The sequence below is a fragment of the Bos indicus genome, chromosome 5 (assembly GCF_029378745.1).
Source record: "Bos indicus isolate NIAB-ARS_2022 breed Sahiwal x Tharparkar chromosome 5, NIAB-ARS_B.indTharparkar_mat_pri_1.0, whole genome shotgun sequence".
Lineage (NCBI taxonomy): Eukaryota > Metazoa > Chordata > Mammalia > Artiodactyla > Bovidae > Bos > Bos indicus.
The window spans coordinates 44,444,837-44,463,628 of record NC_091764.1 but is presented as its reverse complement, the minus strand read 5'-3'; the positions used below and the strand labels follow the sequence as shown (position 1 = coordinate 44,463,628).

At 39.6% G+C, this 18,792-nt stretch overlaps 1 protein-coding gene across 1 annotated transcript; it reads left to right on the top strand.

Moving 5' to 3' along the window:
• The first annotated feature begins 411 nt into the window (after positions 1–411).
• LOC109559240 (lysozyme C-2) lies at positions 412–6,106 on the top strand. The gene is made up of 4 exons (XM_019960836.2): positions 412–600; positions 1,768–1,932; positions 4,111–4,186; positions 5,550–6,106. Exons 1-4 carry the CDS (start codon positions 465–467, stop codon positions 5,614–5,616), a joined length of 444 nt encoding a protein of 147 aa, XP_019816395.2. The 5' UTR covers positions 412–464; the 3' UTR covers positions 5,617–6,106.
• The last annotated feature ends 12,686 nt before the right edge of the window (positions 6,107–18,792 follow it).

Genomic DNA, 18,792 nt, shown 5'->3' with positions numbered 1-18,792 from the left:
GTGGAAGGTGTATATAAAATAAGTGAAAAAAATGAAGACAACATACTGAAGTCACATAAAACAACTTAATGTAAATGAATGTTAATCAAAGATGGGAGCTCATTTTCAGTTGAGAAAAATGTTCATTCAGGTTTTTTTTCCTGAATACTTGCTCAACTTCATAATAAAATAGGAGGAATTTCCTCTTTTGGCAATAGTGCTAAACCCTGTTCTTTCTTTCTTAATGTCTTTAAGTAATCTCACTTCCTTATTTTCTTCAGATTAATTCTTAGGGTATCAGAATATCTCTCTTCAAACATAAGAAGAACAATGTTTCAGTCAGTGGACCAATAAACTCTTTCTGTTTTCCACGTGTTTCAGAGTGTGGAGCCACCAAACCAGTGAGATAAGAGGGAAGTGAAAAGATGTTAAATAGCAAGTCCAGCTCACCCTGGTCAGTCTGGACATTTGACTTCTCAGTCAACATGAAGGCTCTCGTTATTCTGGGGTTTCTCTTCCTTTCTGTCGCTGTCCAAGGCAAGGTCTTTGAGAGATGTGAGCTTGCCAGAACTCTGAAGAAACTTGGACTGGACGGCTATAAGGGAGTCAGCCTGGCAAACTGTGAGTTAACTCTTCTCTCTCCTTCCAAACTGTTAACCAAGTGTGGAACTAACAGAGGATGAATAATGAGCAAGGGACTTTGACTGAATGGACTTTTTCTTTGTTGGAGGATTTGTACACTTACATGGTTAAAAACATCAACTTGCTCCTTTAGAATCAGATGTACCAGGTGAAGGACTGTGGCACGAGAGGGCCATTCTAGTCCCACTAAACATGCCAGCTGGCACATGTAGGGTGATGATAAAATGTATTTCATCATCTCGGATATGTCTGTTAAGCCCATGGTGTTTGACTCTAGCTATTTCCAGTTTGGAAGTTGGGTTCTTCTACCTGAGTAAGGCAATATTTTTCTCATTTTTAATTCCCCTACCAATGTTGGGCTTTTAACAGCAAGGTTTTTTTTAAAATACATTAAACTCTCAAAACAGTGACAATAGGAACCTATTTCCCTCAATTCATTTCTATAATAAGGATCCCTGAAATACAGCAGGAAATGACATTTTATTGTGCTCACCCCAGTTATTATTTTTCATTTTCTTCCACAGATTTCAAGAAATGGCCTTAGGAAAAGTTCCTCTGTATTTTAGTCTATATTTGTCAATGTCATCACTGTATTTTTTTATATTGAATTCAGACATTTCCCTCCATAACTATTTTTGAGTGAATGAGCAAATGGCTAGATGGATGGATGGAGGACAGTCTTTCCTATTCTGTGATTCTTACTGTCTGAATTCTAATTTGGTACCCCAATTCACCTTCAGGGTCATAAGAAATTTTCTCTCTCCCATAAAATCCTTATTTTTCCTAATAACATATTTTTCCTTTAGTGTGTGCATCTGCTGCTAATGACCAAACCCACTCAACTAATCTGTTGGTTTTTCTATTCTAGGCTCAGTATTAACTTAGGGATGTGTGAAGAGCAAGAGCTATTTTAATATTTTTAAAAGTTTATTATCTTGTTTCATTAGTATTACCAAATGATTTGCTAATAAAAGAATTCTCTTAAGAGAATTCTTAACACAAAAGTCTTAAAATATTTCACAAGTAAGTACATCTTCGTACTTATAAAGTAAGTTGTTAGTAAAGTAGAATTAAATAGAACTGATTGGGCTATGAAGTGTAAGTCATATCATGTGGTTTTTCAACTAAAAATACATTTTTTTTCAGGGTTGTGTTTGACCAAATGGGAAAGCAGTTATAACACAAAAGCTACAAACTACAATCCTAGCAGTGAAAGCACTGATTATGGGATATTTCAGATCAACAGCAAATGGTGGTGTAATGATGGCAAAACCCCTAATGCAGTTGACGGCTGTCATGTATCCTGCAGCGGTAAGACAAGATGATGTTGAGTGATGGCTCAGCCCCGATCTGGTTATACTTGTAAGAACAGAGATTCAGTACAAATGAAAATGTCTTGAAGGCTTCCCTGGTGGCTCAGATGGTAGAAAATCTGCTTACAGTGAGGGAGATCCCTGTTCGGGGAGAATTCGGGGACAGAGGAGCTTGGCTGGCTACAGTCCATGTTGTCGCAAAGAGTCTAACACAACTCAGCGATTAACACTTTCACTCATCATGAAAGTTGGCTGTTTGCTAACATACAAGAGTTTCTTGAATGGCGTAGCACTTTAGTATAACTGAACTTGTTGGTGCTTTGCAAAGAACAATGCCATTCCTCTTATCTTGTTTGGGAAAATTTAGGGATAATTACGGAGAAGGCAGTGGCATCCCACTGCAGTATTCTTGCCTGGAGAATCCCAGGGACAGAGGAGCCTAGTGGGCTGCTGTCTATGGGGTCACACAGAGTCGGACACGACTGAAGCGACTTAGCAGCAGCAGCAGGGATAATTAGGTTGTGTGTGTGTGTTTTTATTTAATATACCCTCCTTTATTGGAAAACAAAGGATTACTAGTTAGCCAAAGAGGAGGAATACCTGTGGTTCCTTTTAAAAAATTGTTTTTACTTTTTATGATGATATGTTTGAAATATATAGAAAATTCGAAACATGACTATATCAACCATCAGTATGATCATCATGTACTGAACTGAACTGAACTGAACTGAACTTTAACAGTTATTCACATTTTGTAATATTTACTTCTTCTATGTATATAAACTGTATATATATGTGTGTGTGTGTGTTGGCTGAGTGGTTTACAGTGAGTTTGAAACTCTTAAGTTCTTGAGCTTGGATTTCCAAAAAATACAGTTCTTATTTAAATACTGTCATTGTGATAAGTTAATTTACAGATTTGTTTAACTGGGCTGAAATAAATTTTCTATTGAGATCCTTTTAAAATAGAGATGACATACAATGTTTAGTGCATAAAATATTGGTGACCTGATACAAATTTATATTGTTAATTTTTATATATTAAAATTCCTAATAGAGAAATTAGTCTAAGAATATTCTTTTGTATCATGTTAATTTACTTTAAAAAGCATTTTACATTATATAATAATCTGTGGTCACTGAATAAAAATTCTCACTATCCAGAGATTTATGATAACTGGTAAGTTTTGGTATCTACATCTTTCAGAAGATACATCATTCACATACATGAATGTAAAACTATATTATGCATTTTTGTACCCACATACAAGCATGTAAGCAATGAATGACAGCAGAAATGAAATTATACTAAACTTACTGCTTTATAATATGCTGTTTATTACACAAAATTATTTTATCAATAAGTACCAATCTTTATTATATTTCAAGATAAATAAATTCCACTAAATAAATATTCTATAATTTATCAATCCAAATCTCATTGATAAGCACTTAGGCTGTGTTTCCCCCTGTTATTAATTGATATGAAACATCTGTACACACATCTTTGGGTGTGTACATCTCTTATTATTTCTTTAGAATAAACTTCCAGTAATAGAATTGCTGAGCCAAAAAATGCTGGACCCATTTCGCCCTGGTTGTTTTTGTTTTGCTTCAGTAGCTCAGCTGGTAAAGAATCCACCTACAATTCAGGAGACCCTGGTTCGATTCCTGGGTCGGGAAGTTCTCCTGGAGAAGGGATAGGCTACTCACTCCAGTATTCTTGGCCTTCCCTGGCTCAGATGGTAAAGAATCTGCCCACAATACAGGTGACCTGGGTTCAATCCACAGTGGTTGCATGGCAACCCACTGCAGTATTCTTGCCTGGAGAATCACCATGGAGAGAGAAGCCTGATGGGCTACAGTCCACGGGGTCGCAAAGCATTGGGCACGAATGAGCGACTAAGCACAGCACAGTAAAAAGAGAATCTTCTATCACATTAATTAATAAATCCAGAACTCCCAATGACTTTGGTAAATGAGAAACGAAACGCTTTAATTTCATGCCAAATGGGATAGAATGAAGAAAAGGTTTTCCCCTAACATTCACAATATGGACTCAAAAAATAATTTTAGTTGTATTTTCCTTAGCTTAAGAAAATAAAGCCTGCTGAACCTAAACTTAAAATGAAATCTCTAGGAATGTTGTTTTCATTTCTCACCATCTGCTTTTCAGAATTAATGGAAAATGACATCGCTAAAGCTGTAGCGTGTGCAAAGCATATTGTCAGTGAGCAAGGCATTACAGCCTGGTACGTTGTTTTTTTGGGTATTTTTTTCTGCTTCCAATTCTATTGAGATGTAATTGACACACAGCGCTGTAGAAGTTTAAGGTGTACGGTATAAGAGTTTGACTTACATACATTATGAAATTATTATCACAGTCAGTTTAGTGAACAACCATTATGTCATATGGTTACAAAAATAAAGAAATAGAAGAAAAAAATATGTGTGTGTGATGAAAAGTCTTATGCTATACTCTCTTAACAATTTTCATATACATATGAATTTTATGTATGAATATGTATATTCATATAAATGAATTCATTAAATTCATTTATATGAATTTTCATATATTTATTTCATACATATAGCGGTATTGATTGTATTTATCACATTGTACATTACATTCCTAGTATTTTTATACCTAGAAGTTTGTAGTACCTTTAGTTGCCTTCATCCAGTTTGCCACCCCTCATCTCAACTACAACCTGCTCCTCTGGTAACCACGTATCTGACTTCTTTTTCTATGAGTTTGTTTGTATGTTTGTGTTTGAAGTATAATGGACCCACAACACTGTGTTAATTTCTATTACAGACTATGGTTTATGTTAAGCATTAAAGAGGTGAGCTGGGGGCTTTCCTTGTGGTCCAGTTGATAAGACTTTGTGCTTCTAAGGCAGGGGGTGCTGGACAGGAAACCAACGACATCAGGTGTGGCCAAAAAAATAAGACGGTGGGGAGAACTGGGGGTTTTTTGGTAGCACCTCAGGGCACCCGAAATTTTAGCTTCCCTCTCCCGCACCAAGAATCGAACCTTGTCCACAACTTTGGAGGGGCAAAGTCTTAACAACCGGACCACCAGGGAAGTCCCAGGTGAGAGCTGTTTTACCCTACTCTTATGAGAGAAGCGAAGGACTATTTCCAAAGAACAAAGTATGCTACTGAGAACTGAAAAATTGCAGCTTTAAATTAATGCTAACAATGTACTACATATGAACACTTTACTTTAACTGACTCAGAATCTTATTCTTTTACTCTTCAATTTATTTTAGGAGATTCTAGAGTTTTTAAGATTCTACACACTCTATCTTGTCATATCTTGAAATTATTTTTGGAATTAAGTAAATGTGGAATGCACTCTGCAGTTGTGTTGTGAACAACACAGGACTCACCATTTGTGTTCAGCATTCTGTGCTCTAGTGAAGGCTGGTGGAGATGTGAAGTCCTTGGTATACATATCTCCAGTTGGCAAATAACAATACTTGGATTTGTCTATAGCTTGAATTTCATGTATTGATGAACTATTTTGTTCTCCCAAAGGATTTGAAGTATGTACATTACAATGAAGCTATGTTTTAGTCTTATTACCATTTGTTTCATCTTTCTCCACAGGGTGGCATGGAAAAGTCATTGTCGAGACCATGACGTCAGCAGTTACGTTGAGGGTTGCACCCTGTAACTGTGGAGTTATCATTCTTCAGCTCATTTTATCTCTTTTTCATATTAAGGAAGTGATAGTTGAATGAAAGTTTATACCACCATTGTTTCAAACAAATAACATTTTTACAGAAGCAGGAGCATGTGGTCTTTCTTCTAAGAAGCCTAATGTTTATCTAATGTGTTAATTGTTTGATATTAGGCCTACAATATTTTTCAGTTTGCTAATGAAACTAATCCTGGTGAATATTTGTCTAAACTCTTAATTATCAAATATGTCTCCAGTACATTCAGTTCTTAATTAAAGCAAGATCATTTATGTGCCTTGCTGATCATGAAGGAATATAAAGAGGGATTAGATGAGCTGTTTCTTTTCCTTAATTTTATTAGCATAGATTCATGCATTATGACCAAATTTAGAGGCAGATAAGTATTGAAATAACTAACCACAGATATGAAATTATGCATGCTGTAAAAAATACAAACATTTTCATTAAAGGCTTTGCAATTCATACCTTGTCTGTTTTGTTTAGAGCCATTTAGTGTCTCTGAAGAAATACATATGTATGTACTTGGGAAAAAATGAGCTGACACTTAGTATTTCCAACATTCTCACCTGTATCCAAACAGAAGGATATTGCTAGAGAAAAATCCATAGGCTTATTCACAGATCTCAATTAAAAAAAAAAAATTGGTGGAACTGCACAGCTTTGGGGTCTTAGTTCCCCAAGCAGGTATTGAATCTCCACCCTGAACAGCGAAAGCATGGATTCCTAGCCACCAGACTGTCATTCCTTTCAGTGTGGTTAAATTCATAACCACAAATCTCAAATGGGCCCTTAAGATTGATTGGTGGTCACTTCTCTGTGAACTTTCTGTGCTGATATTCCCACTCTCCAAAATGGCTGTCACTGTTTACTTCTCTCTTTCCAAAGTTCCAGCAAGCACACCAGCTACTAGCCTTCCATCCTCTACTCTCAGTAGACGACCTGGGCTCACATTACACTGACAGAACAGAATCAAGTCATACAAAATTCTACCCCCCTGGCCACCATAATAGTGTTCACACCTCTCCTGAGCCCTCCTTCCCTTCTTTCCCCTTCATCACTAGGATGTAGGGCCTCTGCTCCTGCCAAAGACAGTTTCTACATGCAGTCTTCACCATACATAGCCCCCTCACTACTCCAATTTAAGCTAAGTTTTTCCAGCATCCTGTGTTTCTTCCTCATTGCTCGATCACCCCATCACTGTGCAAACTGCCCCCAAAAAGGTTCATCTTGCAAAGGACTCTCCATGGACTCTATATCATGGACTCTACATCTCCAAATACGTCATTCTTTGCTCCCTTTTACAGCAGCATTTGGGGATGAAATATCTATATTCACCCACTCCATGACCTCACCTCCCTTTGTCTTTTCATCTCTTCTTAATCTGACTGCTCTCCTCACTCAGCTGAAAAGGGCTCCAGCCTGACCCCTTCTAGGGTGCCTTGGGGCCAGTTCTAGTGATCACCTGATTTCTGTTCATCCTACTTGATCTCTCAGCAGCATTTGACAGAGTGAACCACTTCCTACTTCTAGAAACGTTTTTCTTCCTTAGCTTCTCCTCCTTTACATCCTGCCTCATTGATGGCTCCTTCTCAGCCCTTCATGGCTGGCTGTTCCTCTGCTCTTTGATTTTTAACTGTGGGAGTCCCCAGGACTCAAACCTGTAAAACCATCTGAAAGAACAGTTTTACTTATTCATTTATTTTTCTTTTCTTGCTGAAGAATAACTTTCAAAAGAATAGAGTCTTTCCCACTCTTTAAAGACATTAAAATAATCTCAATCTTTCCCAAAATTTGCAAGTACACTAAAGCCTTTTACGTTTTCTGAACAGTTTTAGAATATACTGCCAATATGGTGCCCAGCGGCTCTGAATCCTTCAATATACAACTCTCACAGAACCTCAGAACATCATCCAAATCAGGAGGTGAACACTGACAAATTAGGACCACCTCGTCATCAGATCTTTGCAATTTTATCAATTGTCACATAAGTTTTTCTTCACTTAAAGGTCTGATTCAGAATCACGTGTTTAAATTGGTTGAAATGTTTTTCAGATTCCTTCAATCTAGATCATTGCTTCACTTTTTTCTTAACTTTTATCAGTTTAACCCCTTTGAAGACCGCAAGCCAACTATGGTGTAAATGGCCTAAGGTTTTTCTGATATTCTCTAGAGTAAATTAGGTTCTGCATCTTTGGCAGAGATACCATAGATGTAATACTGTGCTCTTTCTGTTGTATCTTTCAGGTGACATGCAGTTTTGAAATATTCTATTACTTATGACGTTCACATAGATTATTTGATTAACGTAATGTCTGCAAGTCACCTTCACTCTGAGGTATTTGGAAGAGGGTGAGGTACTTTGAGAAATTTTCTTCCTCATCAAAATGTCAATTTTTGCATGTACTTACTATATCAGCATGGACCCCTGGCTTCCTATCTTACTGCAATTATTACGCATCATAATCTGTGGCCATCATTTAGTTTGATGTTCCTGATTTGGCCAGGAGAGCCTCTACACACTAGCTTTGGTGTTCCCATCATTCTCTGGGTACTTTTTTGTTTTCTTGTGTAAAGTGTTTTAATTCTCACCTTATTCTTTTCCTCCTTCAGCTGGAATCTTCCACTTCTCCCAAGAACCCTTATTTTAAAAAACCAGCTCTGGGTAGTTGAGTGTTATTGTTTGCCTATCCCATCAATGATAAGAGCTATAGAATGTATGAATTTACATAATTTTTATCTATTTAAATTGAGTTCATATAATACCTCCAGTTCCAGTCTCATACAACAAGGTTAATTCTAGTTTTTTTCCTTTTTCATGTTGGTAACTCCCTTGTATGCTGCTGCTGCTGCTGCTAAGTCACTTCAGTCGTGTCCAACTCTGTGCGACCCCATAGACACCAGCCCACCAGGCTCCCCCGTCCCTGGGATTCTCCAGGCAAGAACACTGGAGTGGGTTGCCATTTCCTTCTCCAATGCATAAAAGTGAACGTGAAAGTGAAGTCGCTCAGTCGTGTCCGACTCTTCGCGACCCCATGGACTGCAGCCTACCAGGCTCCTCCGTCCATGGGATTTTCCAGGCAAGAGTACTGGAGTGGGGTGCCATTGCCTTCTCCAACTCCCTTGTATGACAGTGAGAAATCAGACACCCATTGTCTTTAATATCCTTAAGATGTATTGTGAGCACAAGCATATATTTGATCAACTTGACTGTTTGTAACCAATCTCCCAACACTGCCACACCATGGATTTGATGCTGTGCACTCAGGCTTTGATACCTCTCATTGGGTCACCCCTTCTTCCACATCTGGACAGCTGCTTTGGTGTGTTATATCTTTGACACAACATGCTGGACCACTGTTTTTACAGGAAGGAGGGCAGAAAGGTTTTCCTCTTGTTTATACCTGTATTCCAAGTACCTAGAACAGTGCCTATAATACGATATATGCCCAATAAAAATCAGTTACTTGAATGAATATCTCTGATTATTTAGTATATTCCCCCACCCTGGGGATTCTAAGAGTTTTCTTACTATCCAATCTCACATGATTCTAATACAGTAGCTTCTGGGGCTCCAAGTGTCAGATCTCAAATCTGTATGACCAGCCATGGGAGGACAGCAGAGGGTCCCAACTCTAGTACAGCCTCTGACTTCAAGATTTTAGGACCATTTGGCTATGAATAAAGGGTTTATTCATATCAGGATATCCAGAGGTGTAAGAAGAATGAGTCAAGGTAGAGGAGCGAGGCTTGAAGTGTGACAGCTCAGATGCACAGATAGGATGTATCTAAGAAGCACCAGGACAGATGTATAACAATGGCTGACTAAAGAAATAACCAGAGAGTAGCAAAAGTTGGCCTAACAGGGAAAGCAATGGTTGTTGAAGATTTTGCTTAGTGGTTTTGATAAATGTCATGCCTTTACTTATACCTGTTATTTTAATACAATTAAGTTCTCAAGCCAAATTTTCACCCTTATTCTGAGAACGAAGTAAAAATCAGTGTGAAAGTTTCATCATGTTTAAAAGACTTTCAGTTCTCATGTTGCTCAGTTTCACCTCAGGATACTATTTGAAATGCAGAGTGATATTCCAGATGATTTTACTGGGCTCTTCCTGTAGCACTAGTTATAACTAAGCCTTGAGCATATCTCTTGCACTTGTATTTAGCAGACTTACTTAAAAAATATTTTATAGAAATTGCTAAAGGGAATTTAAAAGTTATATCATGAGTGACTAAAGTCATTCATAGACATAATGTTTTTCAGTTATATATATGTCTATTATGCAAATTACATTAAAAAAATAATTTTGTGTATTCATTTTATTTTTGCTGTGCTGGGTCTTCATTGTGTGGGCTTTTCCGTAGCTGAGGCAAGAAGGGGCTGTCTCTAGTTGCAGTACCTGGGCCTCTCCTTGGGGTGGCGTCTCTTGTTGCGGGGCTCTGGGGGCTGGGGCTTCAGTGGTTGCTGTGCGAGGGCTCGGTGGTTGCAGCCCCCCCCCCCCCGCCCCCGGCTCTAGAGCACAGCCTCAGTAGTCGTGGTGCGCAGGTTTAGCTGCTCCGCAGCACATGGGATCCTCCCAGGTCAGGGATCGAACACGTGTCTCTTTCATTGGCAGGTGAATTCTGTACCACTAAGTCCACCAGGGAAGCAGCAAATTATATTGTAGACCGTTCAAAATTTTTTACAAAGTTATAAATTCTCAGTGTTTACAGAATGAGATGTTTCTACAGGTTTGTTATGAAAGATGTTACTCCTCATTTTTCCCACTTTACAGGCAACAATTTTCTACTCTTTTAGGTTAATGTTAGGAATTTTAGACAGTGCCCTGTTGGCCTAGTGGTTAGCATTTTGCACTTTCACTGCTGTGGCCCGGGTTCAATCCCTGGTCTAGGAATTGAGATAACACAAGCTGTGGGGCATGGCCAAAAAAAAAAAAAAAAAAGAATTTTATTTATACTCCCATGCTTTTATGCTTGTATTGCATCTTCTTGATTTCTCCATTTTATGATATTGATTCCCATGGTTAAGGATTAAGTTCTATTTCCTCCTCCTGCATCTTCATCACACATGGCAACTTTCCCTAAAACCTATCCTTCTGATGTAACCACATATACTTTATTAGATCAATACTCAGTTTTTACATATTCATAAATACAATTATTTTCTTCTCTTATGCAAGATTTTATTTTCCCTAGAGCTAGTAACTACATGATCTTAAACTGGCTTAGCTTTCTTTGTATCTATCATTAGTTCAACTCCCAACTTCAAGGTGCCTTCAATACTTTATTGAAGTATAGTTGATGTAAATACAATAATATATGTTTTAAGTGTACAACATAGCAATTCACAATTCTTAAAAATTATATTTCATTTGTAGTTATAAAGTATTGGCTATATTCCTTGTATTGTCCAATATATTTGTGTAGTTTGCTTATTTATTTATTTTGTCTGTGCTACATGGCTTTCAAGATTTTAGTTTCCAACCAGGGTCCAAACCCACGCTCCCTGCAGTCGATGCATGGAATCCTATCTGCTGGACTGCCAGGGAGTCTCAGCTTATTTATTTTATGCACAGTAGTTTGCACCCCTTAATCCCCACTGCCGTCTACGTCTTCCGTTTAAATCTCCTCTCAGGTCTTTAGTTGCAGCTAGTATGTCATCCGTCTTATCTTTCTCCAAGTTTTTTCATTTCTGCTCTTAAAGTTTTAATTCCAACAGCTCTCTTTCACTCCCTGAATATTCTTTTCTTCCTTGTTTTGTGTCATGTTTGCTATTTCTTATTTTATCTGGATGTAGTAATAACAGTTTGGGTTTGTTTTGGCTTTGGTTGACTTCTCTATGTTTCCTCTTATCTGCCATTTCACTTGTTTAATTTGAATTATATCTTTTCATATTAGAGGCGTTTCTCTGTTATTTGGCAATCCTTGGTTATCTATTTAAATTTAGGATTGGGAAACTTTAAAAGTCATTTGAGGTTCTGAGGGCCTATATGGATTTGACTGTGCGTCCTTCTCTGAAGGATGACCTGGTGGGTTGAGTCAGTTTCACTGAGGCTCCTTAGATCTCTCCTCTTAGACTGGACACATCCCCAGGGCAGCCTCTCCCTCCTCTCTGCTCACACACACATAAAAAGGCCTGGTTGCCAGTATTTCAAGAGTTTAGTGGGGGATGAAGGTCTTAGTACCCCGCATGTGTTTGGCTAATCTACCTATTTTCTGTAGGGTATTCCTCCCTGTCTGGTGACCCTCAATGCAAAGGCCCTGCTTTACAACCTTGTTCTATCCGGTGGGGGTAAATAATTGTTCAGCTATAGGAACCTGAATTTTTAAAAAAAATTTTTTTGTGGTAAAAGTCACATAATATAAAGCATACTATTTTAACCATATTTAACTATACATTTCAGTGGCACTAAGTGCATTCACATTATTGTGCAACTTTCATTATCATCCATTTCTCAAATTGTTCACCTTCCTACTGAACCTCTGCCCCCATTAAGCACTAACTCCCCATTCTCCCTCCCCCAGCCCCCGGCATCTACCCGTGTACTTTCTGACTCTATGAGTTTGAGTATTCTAGGTGTCTCCTATAAGTAGAATCAAACAGTATTTGTTTGCATCTAACATATATTCACTTGTGGCTCAGCGGATAAAGAATCTGCCTGCAATGCGGTAGACCTGGGTTTGATTCCTGGGTTGGGAAGATCCCCTGGAGAAGGGAAAGGTTACCTACTCCAGTATTCTGGCCTGGAGAATTCCATGGACTATACAGTCCATGGGGTCACAGAGTTGGACACGACTGAGTGACTTTTACTTTCAATGTACGTTGGAATGTATTTTTAGGTAAATATATGTCCTACGAACAGATTGTAATTTCTTTCTTTCTTTTCTTTTTTTTTTTCCTGCTATGGGAGCAGTAGGTTCTCAATAATCATCTATTTTATACATGGTAGTGTGTATATGCCAATCCCAATCTGCAAACTTATCCTACCTCAGTTCCCCCCTTGGTATCCATGTGTTTATTCCCTATGTCTGTAGAACCTGAATATTTTTTAAACAGAATCTCAACCAGTCTTTTTTTTTTCTAGCTCCTCTCTTCCTCCTCCCTTCCCTTACTTCCAGAGATCCCTACACCCACAAATTCTTGAGATTCAGGGAGTTCCTGCAGTGTGAATTGGATAGCTTCTTAGCTCTGACCTCAGCTCTGAGGACTGCCCTATACCACTTGCCTTTTCTAGTCCGAGTTTCAAGATTTCTGTTTCTGTCTTCTCTCTCATTCTCCCAGTCCTGATAGGTTTATGTCTTTTTGAAAATCTCTTATTTTTTGATAATTTCTTTCTTTATTTTATTTTTGGCTGTACTGGTCTTCTTTGCTGAATGCAAGCTTTCTCCAGTTGTGGCGAGCGGGTGTCACTGTGCGTTGCGGTGTGCGGATTTCCCACTGTGGTGACTTCTCTGTTGCAGGGTGCGGATTTCCCACTGTGGTGACTTCTCTGTTGCAGGGTGCGGATTTCCCACTGTGGTGACTTCTCTGTTGCAGAGCGTGGGCTTTAGCCTGGAGGGCTTCAGTAGTTGTAGCCACACATGCTCAGTAGTCATGGTACACAGTTTTTAGGTGGCATGTGGGTCTGTCTTCCCAGACCAGGGAGCAAACCTGTGCCCTCTGCCGTGGAAACACAGATTCTGAACCATTAGACTACCAATGAAGTCCTTAATTTTATTTTATGAAAGCTTATTTTGCTTTGAAAATACTTAGGGTAACCTCTTAAGCAAAGAATAAAAAATTTTTTTAAGAAATGGGAGAAGCAGAAATAGGAAAGCTGGAGAAATAATTACAAAGAGGAAAGTTCTGCTGCAGAGATCGCATTATTTTTTTTTGGCTAAGGCGGATCTTACTTGCAGAATGCTGGGTCTTTAGTTGGAGCATGTGGGATCTAGTTTCCTGACTGGGGATCGAACCTGAGAACCTTGTATTGGGATCTTTAGTCTTAGCTACTGGACCACCAGGGAAGTTCTAGAGACCACATTCTGAAAGGTAGAATCCAGTAAAGTGTGCAGAGGACAAAAAGTCCTGTATTGTGGATGAAGAATGTATTGTAACTGAAAGTTGGATCCCGCTGTTCACTACGCAAAAGCCAATAAAGAGAGTCGTGTCTGACTCTTTGTGACCCTGTGGACTGTAGCCCACCAGGCTCCTCAGTCCATGGGATTCTCCAGGCAAGAATACTGGAGTGGATTGCCATTTCCTTCTCCAGGGGATCTTCCCGACCCAGAGATCGAACCCAGGCCTCCGTCATTGCAGGCAGACGCTTTAACCTCTGAGCTACCAGGGAAGCTTAATAAAGAGACCAGGGTGGTGTAAAAGAAAGTTTGCTTTATTTTGAATGCTGGCTACAAGAATGGGAGGGGTGCGGGGAGGGGTGGGGTAGGGGGGAGGGGATGCCTGTTCAAAGACAGACTCCCCCCAAAACCCCCCATAGTCAGTGGACAAGAGCTTTTATAGGCTGAGGAAGGGGGTTATATGCAGAAACAGTATGATCAGCTCTGACAGTCACCTTGAAATTGATCATGGGCTAGTCTGACCACTGTCATGTGGTTTTAGGTATAGTGAATCTTCAGCTCTAGGGTTGATTTGTTTCCGTTTCCTTGAGGCCAGTTCTCAGAATTGTGGCAGCTTATATGCTGGGTCCTGCTCCATTTCAGTATGACAGAGTACCTCAACAGACCTCACTGATTTCAACCACTTTTGGGAAAAGAGCCTTGAGTCTTCTTAACTTTTCCATTTATTCACTATTCAACAAACATAGATGACTAGAAACATTTCATAGGGCTTAAGAACATTAAAGTGTATAAGATACAATTATTGGCCTCATGGAGTTCACAAATAATTAGTATATAACTTAAGTGTTTCAATCCAGTAAGCACCACAGAAACAGAGGACAGTGCGACTGAACTATCTGGAAATCAGCTGCCAGAAAGATAGGAGAAAAAAGAGACTATATTTCATAAGAGAAGGCATAGATAGCGTGTCAAATACTGCCAAGAAGCTAAGGAATTAAGGGAAGTGGCAGATGGATTTACTGTTCCACTAGCTTTGTTTGTAGTGATGCTTCCTAAAGGCCCACTTGACTTCACATTCCAGGATGTCTGGCTCTAGGTGAGTGACCACACCATCGTGACTATCTGGGTCGTGAAGATCTTTTTGTCCAGTGCTTCTGTGTATTTTTGCCACCTCTTCTTAATATCTTCTGCTTCTGTTAGGTCCATACAATTTCTGTCCTTTATTGAGCCCATCTCTACATGTCTCCAATTTTATTTTTGTCTTTGCCTTTTAATATGTATATATTTTTAATTTTTATATATTTATTTTGGGCTGTGCTAGTCTTTGTCGCTCTTAGGGTTTTTCTCCAATTGCAACAAGCAGGGGCTATTCTCTAGCTGTTGTGCTCAGGCTTCTCACTGTGGTGGCTTCTCTTGTTGTGGAGCACTGGCTCTGGGGTGTATGGGCTTCCGTAGTTGCAGGTCCTGGGCTCTAGAGCACAGGTTCAGTAGTTGTGGTGCATGGGCTTAGTTGCAGCAAATGGAACCTTTCTAGATCAGGGATCAAACCCTATGTTTCCTGCACTGGCAGACAATGACACAGAAGTTAGCTTTCAGAGATTCTCCTGGCCAAACCAGGGACAATGAGAACATCAAAATAAACAACAGCAATGGATTATAGCAGATAGTGGAGGTGATGGAATTCCAGTTGAACTATTTCAAATCTTAAAAGATGATGTTGTGAAAGTGCTGCACTCAATATGCCAGCAAATTTGGAAAACTCAGCAGAGGCCACAGGACTGGAAAAGGTCAGTTTTCATTCCAATCCCAAAGAAAGGCAATGCCAAAGAATGCTCAAACTACCGCACAGTTGCACTCATCTCACACGCTAGTAAAGTAATGCTCAAAATTCTCCAAGCCAGGCTTCAGCAATACATGAACTGTGAACTTCCAGATGTTCAAGCTGGTTTTAGAAAAGGCAGAGGAACCAGAGATCAAAATGTCAACATCTACTGGATCATCAAAAAAGCAAGAGAGTTCCAGAAAAACATCTATTTCTGCTTTATTGACTATGCCAAAGCCTTTGACTGTGTGAATCACAATAAACTGTGGAAAATTCTGAAAGAGATGGGAATACCAGACCACCTGACCTGCATCTTGAGAAACCTGTATGCAGGTCAGGAAGCAACAGTTAGAACTGGACATAGAACAACAGACTGGTTCTAAATAGGAAAAGGAGTACGTCAAGGCTGTATATTATCACCCTACTTATTTAACTTATATGCAGAGTATATCATGAGAAATGCTGGACGGGAAGAAACACAAGCTGGAATCAAGATTGCCGGGAGAAATATCAAAAACCTCAGATATGCAGATAACACCACTGTTACGGCAGAAAGTGAAGAGGAACTCAAAAGCCTCTTGATGAAAGTGAAAGAGGAAAGTGAAGAAATTGGCTTAAAACTCAACATTCAGTAAATGAAGATCATGGCATCCGGTCCTATCACTTCATGGCAAATAGATGGGGAAACAATGGAAACAGTGGCTGACTTTACTTTTCTGGGCTCCAAAGTCACTGCAGATGGCAATTGCAGCAATGAAATTAAAAGACGCTTGCTCCTTGGAAGGAAAGTTATGACCAACCTAGACAGCATATTGAAAAGCAGAGACATTCGTTTGCCAACAAAGGTCCATCTAGTCAAGGCTATTGTTTTTCCAGTAGTCATGTATGGATGTGAGAGTTGGACTGTGAAGAAAGCTGAATGCCAAAGAATTGATGCTTTTGAACTGTGGTGTTGGAGAAGACTCTTGAGAGTCCCTTGGACTGCAAGGAGGTCCAACCAGTCCACCTAAAGGAGATCGGTCCTGGGTGTTCATTGGAAGGACTGATGCTGAAGCTGAGACTCCAATACTTTGGCCACCTGATGTGAAGAGCTGACTCATTGGAAAAGACCCTGATTCTGGGAAAGATTGAGGGCAGGAGGAGAAGGGCACGACAGAGGATGAGATGGCTGGATGACATCACCAACTCAATGGACATGAGTTTGGGTAGACTCCGGGAGTTCGTGAAGGACAGGGAGGCCTGCTGTGCTGTGGTTTATGGGGTAGCAAAGAGTTGACATTACTGAACAGATGAACTGAACTGAACTGAATGGATTATGACTCATTATAATTGGAATAAAGTAGGAAGCCAAGGGCCCATCCTGATATAATGTGTCATGCCTGCATGTGCACTTAGTCGTGTCCGACTCTGTGACCCCATGGACTGTAGCCCTTCAGGCTCCTCTGTCTGTGGGATTATACTGGCAGGTAGCCATTTCCTTTACCAGGGTTCATCTTGACCCAGAGATCGAACCCATGTCTCATGTGTCTCCTGTATTGGCAGGAGAATTCTTTACCATTGAGCCACTGGGGAAACCCATACTGATATAATAAGTGAATATAAAAATCGAAATTTTGATTAGGAACAAAATTTCTCAAAGTACCTCACCATGTCCCAAATACATCACAGTGGAGGTGACTTGCAGACATCACCTTGATCAAATGATCAATGTGTACATCATCAGTAATAGAACATTTCAAAACTGCATGTCACCTGTAAGGATGCAATGGGAAGAACACAAAATCACTTCTATGGTATCCCTGCCAAAGGTGCATAACCTAATCTACTCCACAGAATATCAGAGAAGCCGTACGCCGTTTTACACCATAGGTGGTTGAGGTCTTCAAAAGGGTTAAAGTCATAAAGTCATGCAAAAGATGAAAAAGGGATCTAGACTGAAAGAAACTGAGAAACATAACACCGACTAAAACACTTGATTTTTTTAATTAAGAAAATCTTTTGGGACAACTGATGAAATTGCATAGGATCTGATGATTAAGTGGTCCTAATTTGTCAGTGTTCACCTCCTGATTTGGATGATATTTTGAGGAGTTACACACTGAAGGATCAGAGCCACTGGGCACCATTTTGGCAGTATATTCTCAAAGTGTTCAGAAAACATAAAAGACTGTAATGTACTTGCAGATTTTGGGGAAAATTGACATTATTTCAGTGTCTTCAAAAAGTTAGAAAAACTCATTTTTAATGTTATACTTCAGCTAGAAGAGACAAATAAATGAATAAATAAAGTATGTCTATCAAATGATAACAGGCTTGAGCCCTAGGGCACTCTAACCCTTAAATATCAGTCAGTAGAGAAATAGCCAGAATGGCTGTGAAGGAAGCATCAATGAAGCAGGATGTAAATGAGGAGAAGCTGAGGAAGAAAAAGTTTTTAAAAGTAGGAAGTGGTTCAGTCTGTCAAATGCTGCGGAGAGATCAAGTAGGATGAACAGAAATCGGGTGATCAGTAGAACTGGTCTCAAGGTGTCCTGGAAGGTCAGGCTGGAGCAGTTTTCAGCTGAGTAAGGACAGCAGTCAGATTGAGAAGAGTCACAAAGAGAAACGGAGGTGAGGATGTGGAGTGGGTGAATATAGATAACATCTATATTGCTGTGTTGCTGTTAAAGTGTTGCTGTTAAAGAAAATAAAAAATGTTGCGGTTGGAGGGTTATGTAGAGCTCACACAGAGTTCTTTGTAAGAAGCAAGTTTACCAGGGCAGTCTGTACAGTGATGGAGATGATCCAGCAAAGAAGGAGAAACTCAGGATGCAGGAAACCCTCAGCCTAAACTGGAGTAGGGAGAGGGCTGTGATGAAGACTGCATATTGAGACACTGCCACTGGGAGGAGCAGACGCCCTTCATCATAGTGATAAATGGGAACGAAGTGGGGATGGGCCCAGGGAAAGATGTGAGCTCTATTATGGTGGGGATGAAGGGAGAATTTTCTGAGTTGCTTCTGTTCTGTCAGTGTAACGTGAAGCCAGGTCATCTACTGAGAGCAGAGTGTGTTGAAGCCCAGTAGTTGGGCACGTATGTTAGGACTTTGAAATGAGAGGAGAAGCAAATAGTGACAGCATTTTAAAGAGTGGGGACACCAATACAGAAGAACTGCAGAGAAGTGACTATGATGACCAAGCAGATTTGAGTGCCCATTTGAGATTTATGTTTATGAATTTAAGGTGAGGGGAATTCCTTGGTGGCCCCATGATTAGGACTCTGTGCTTT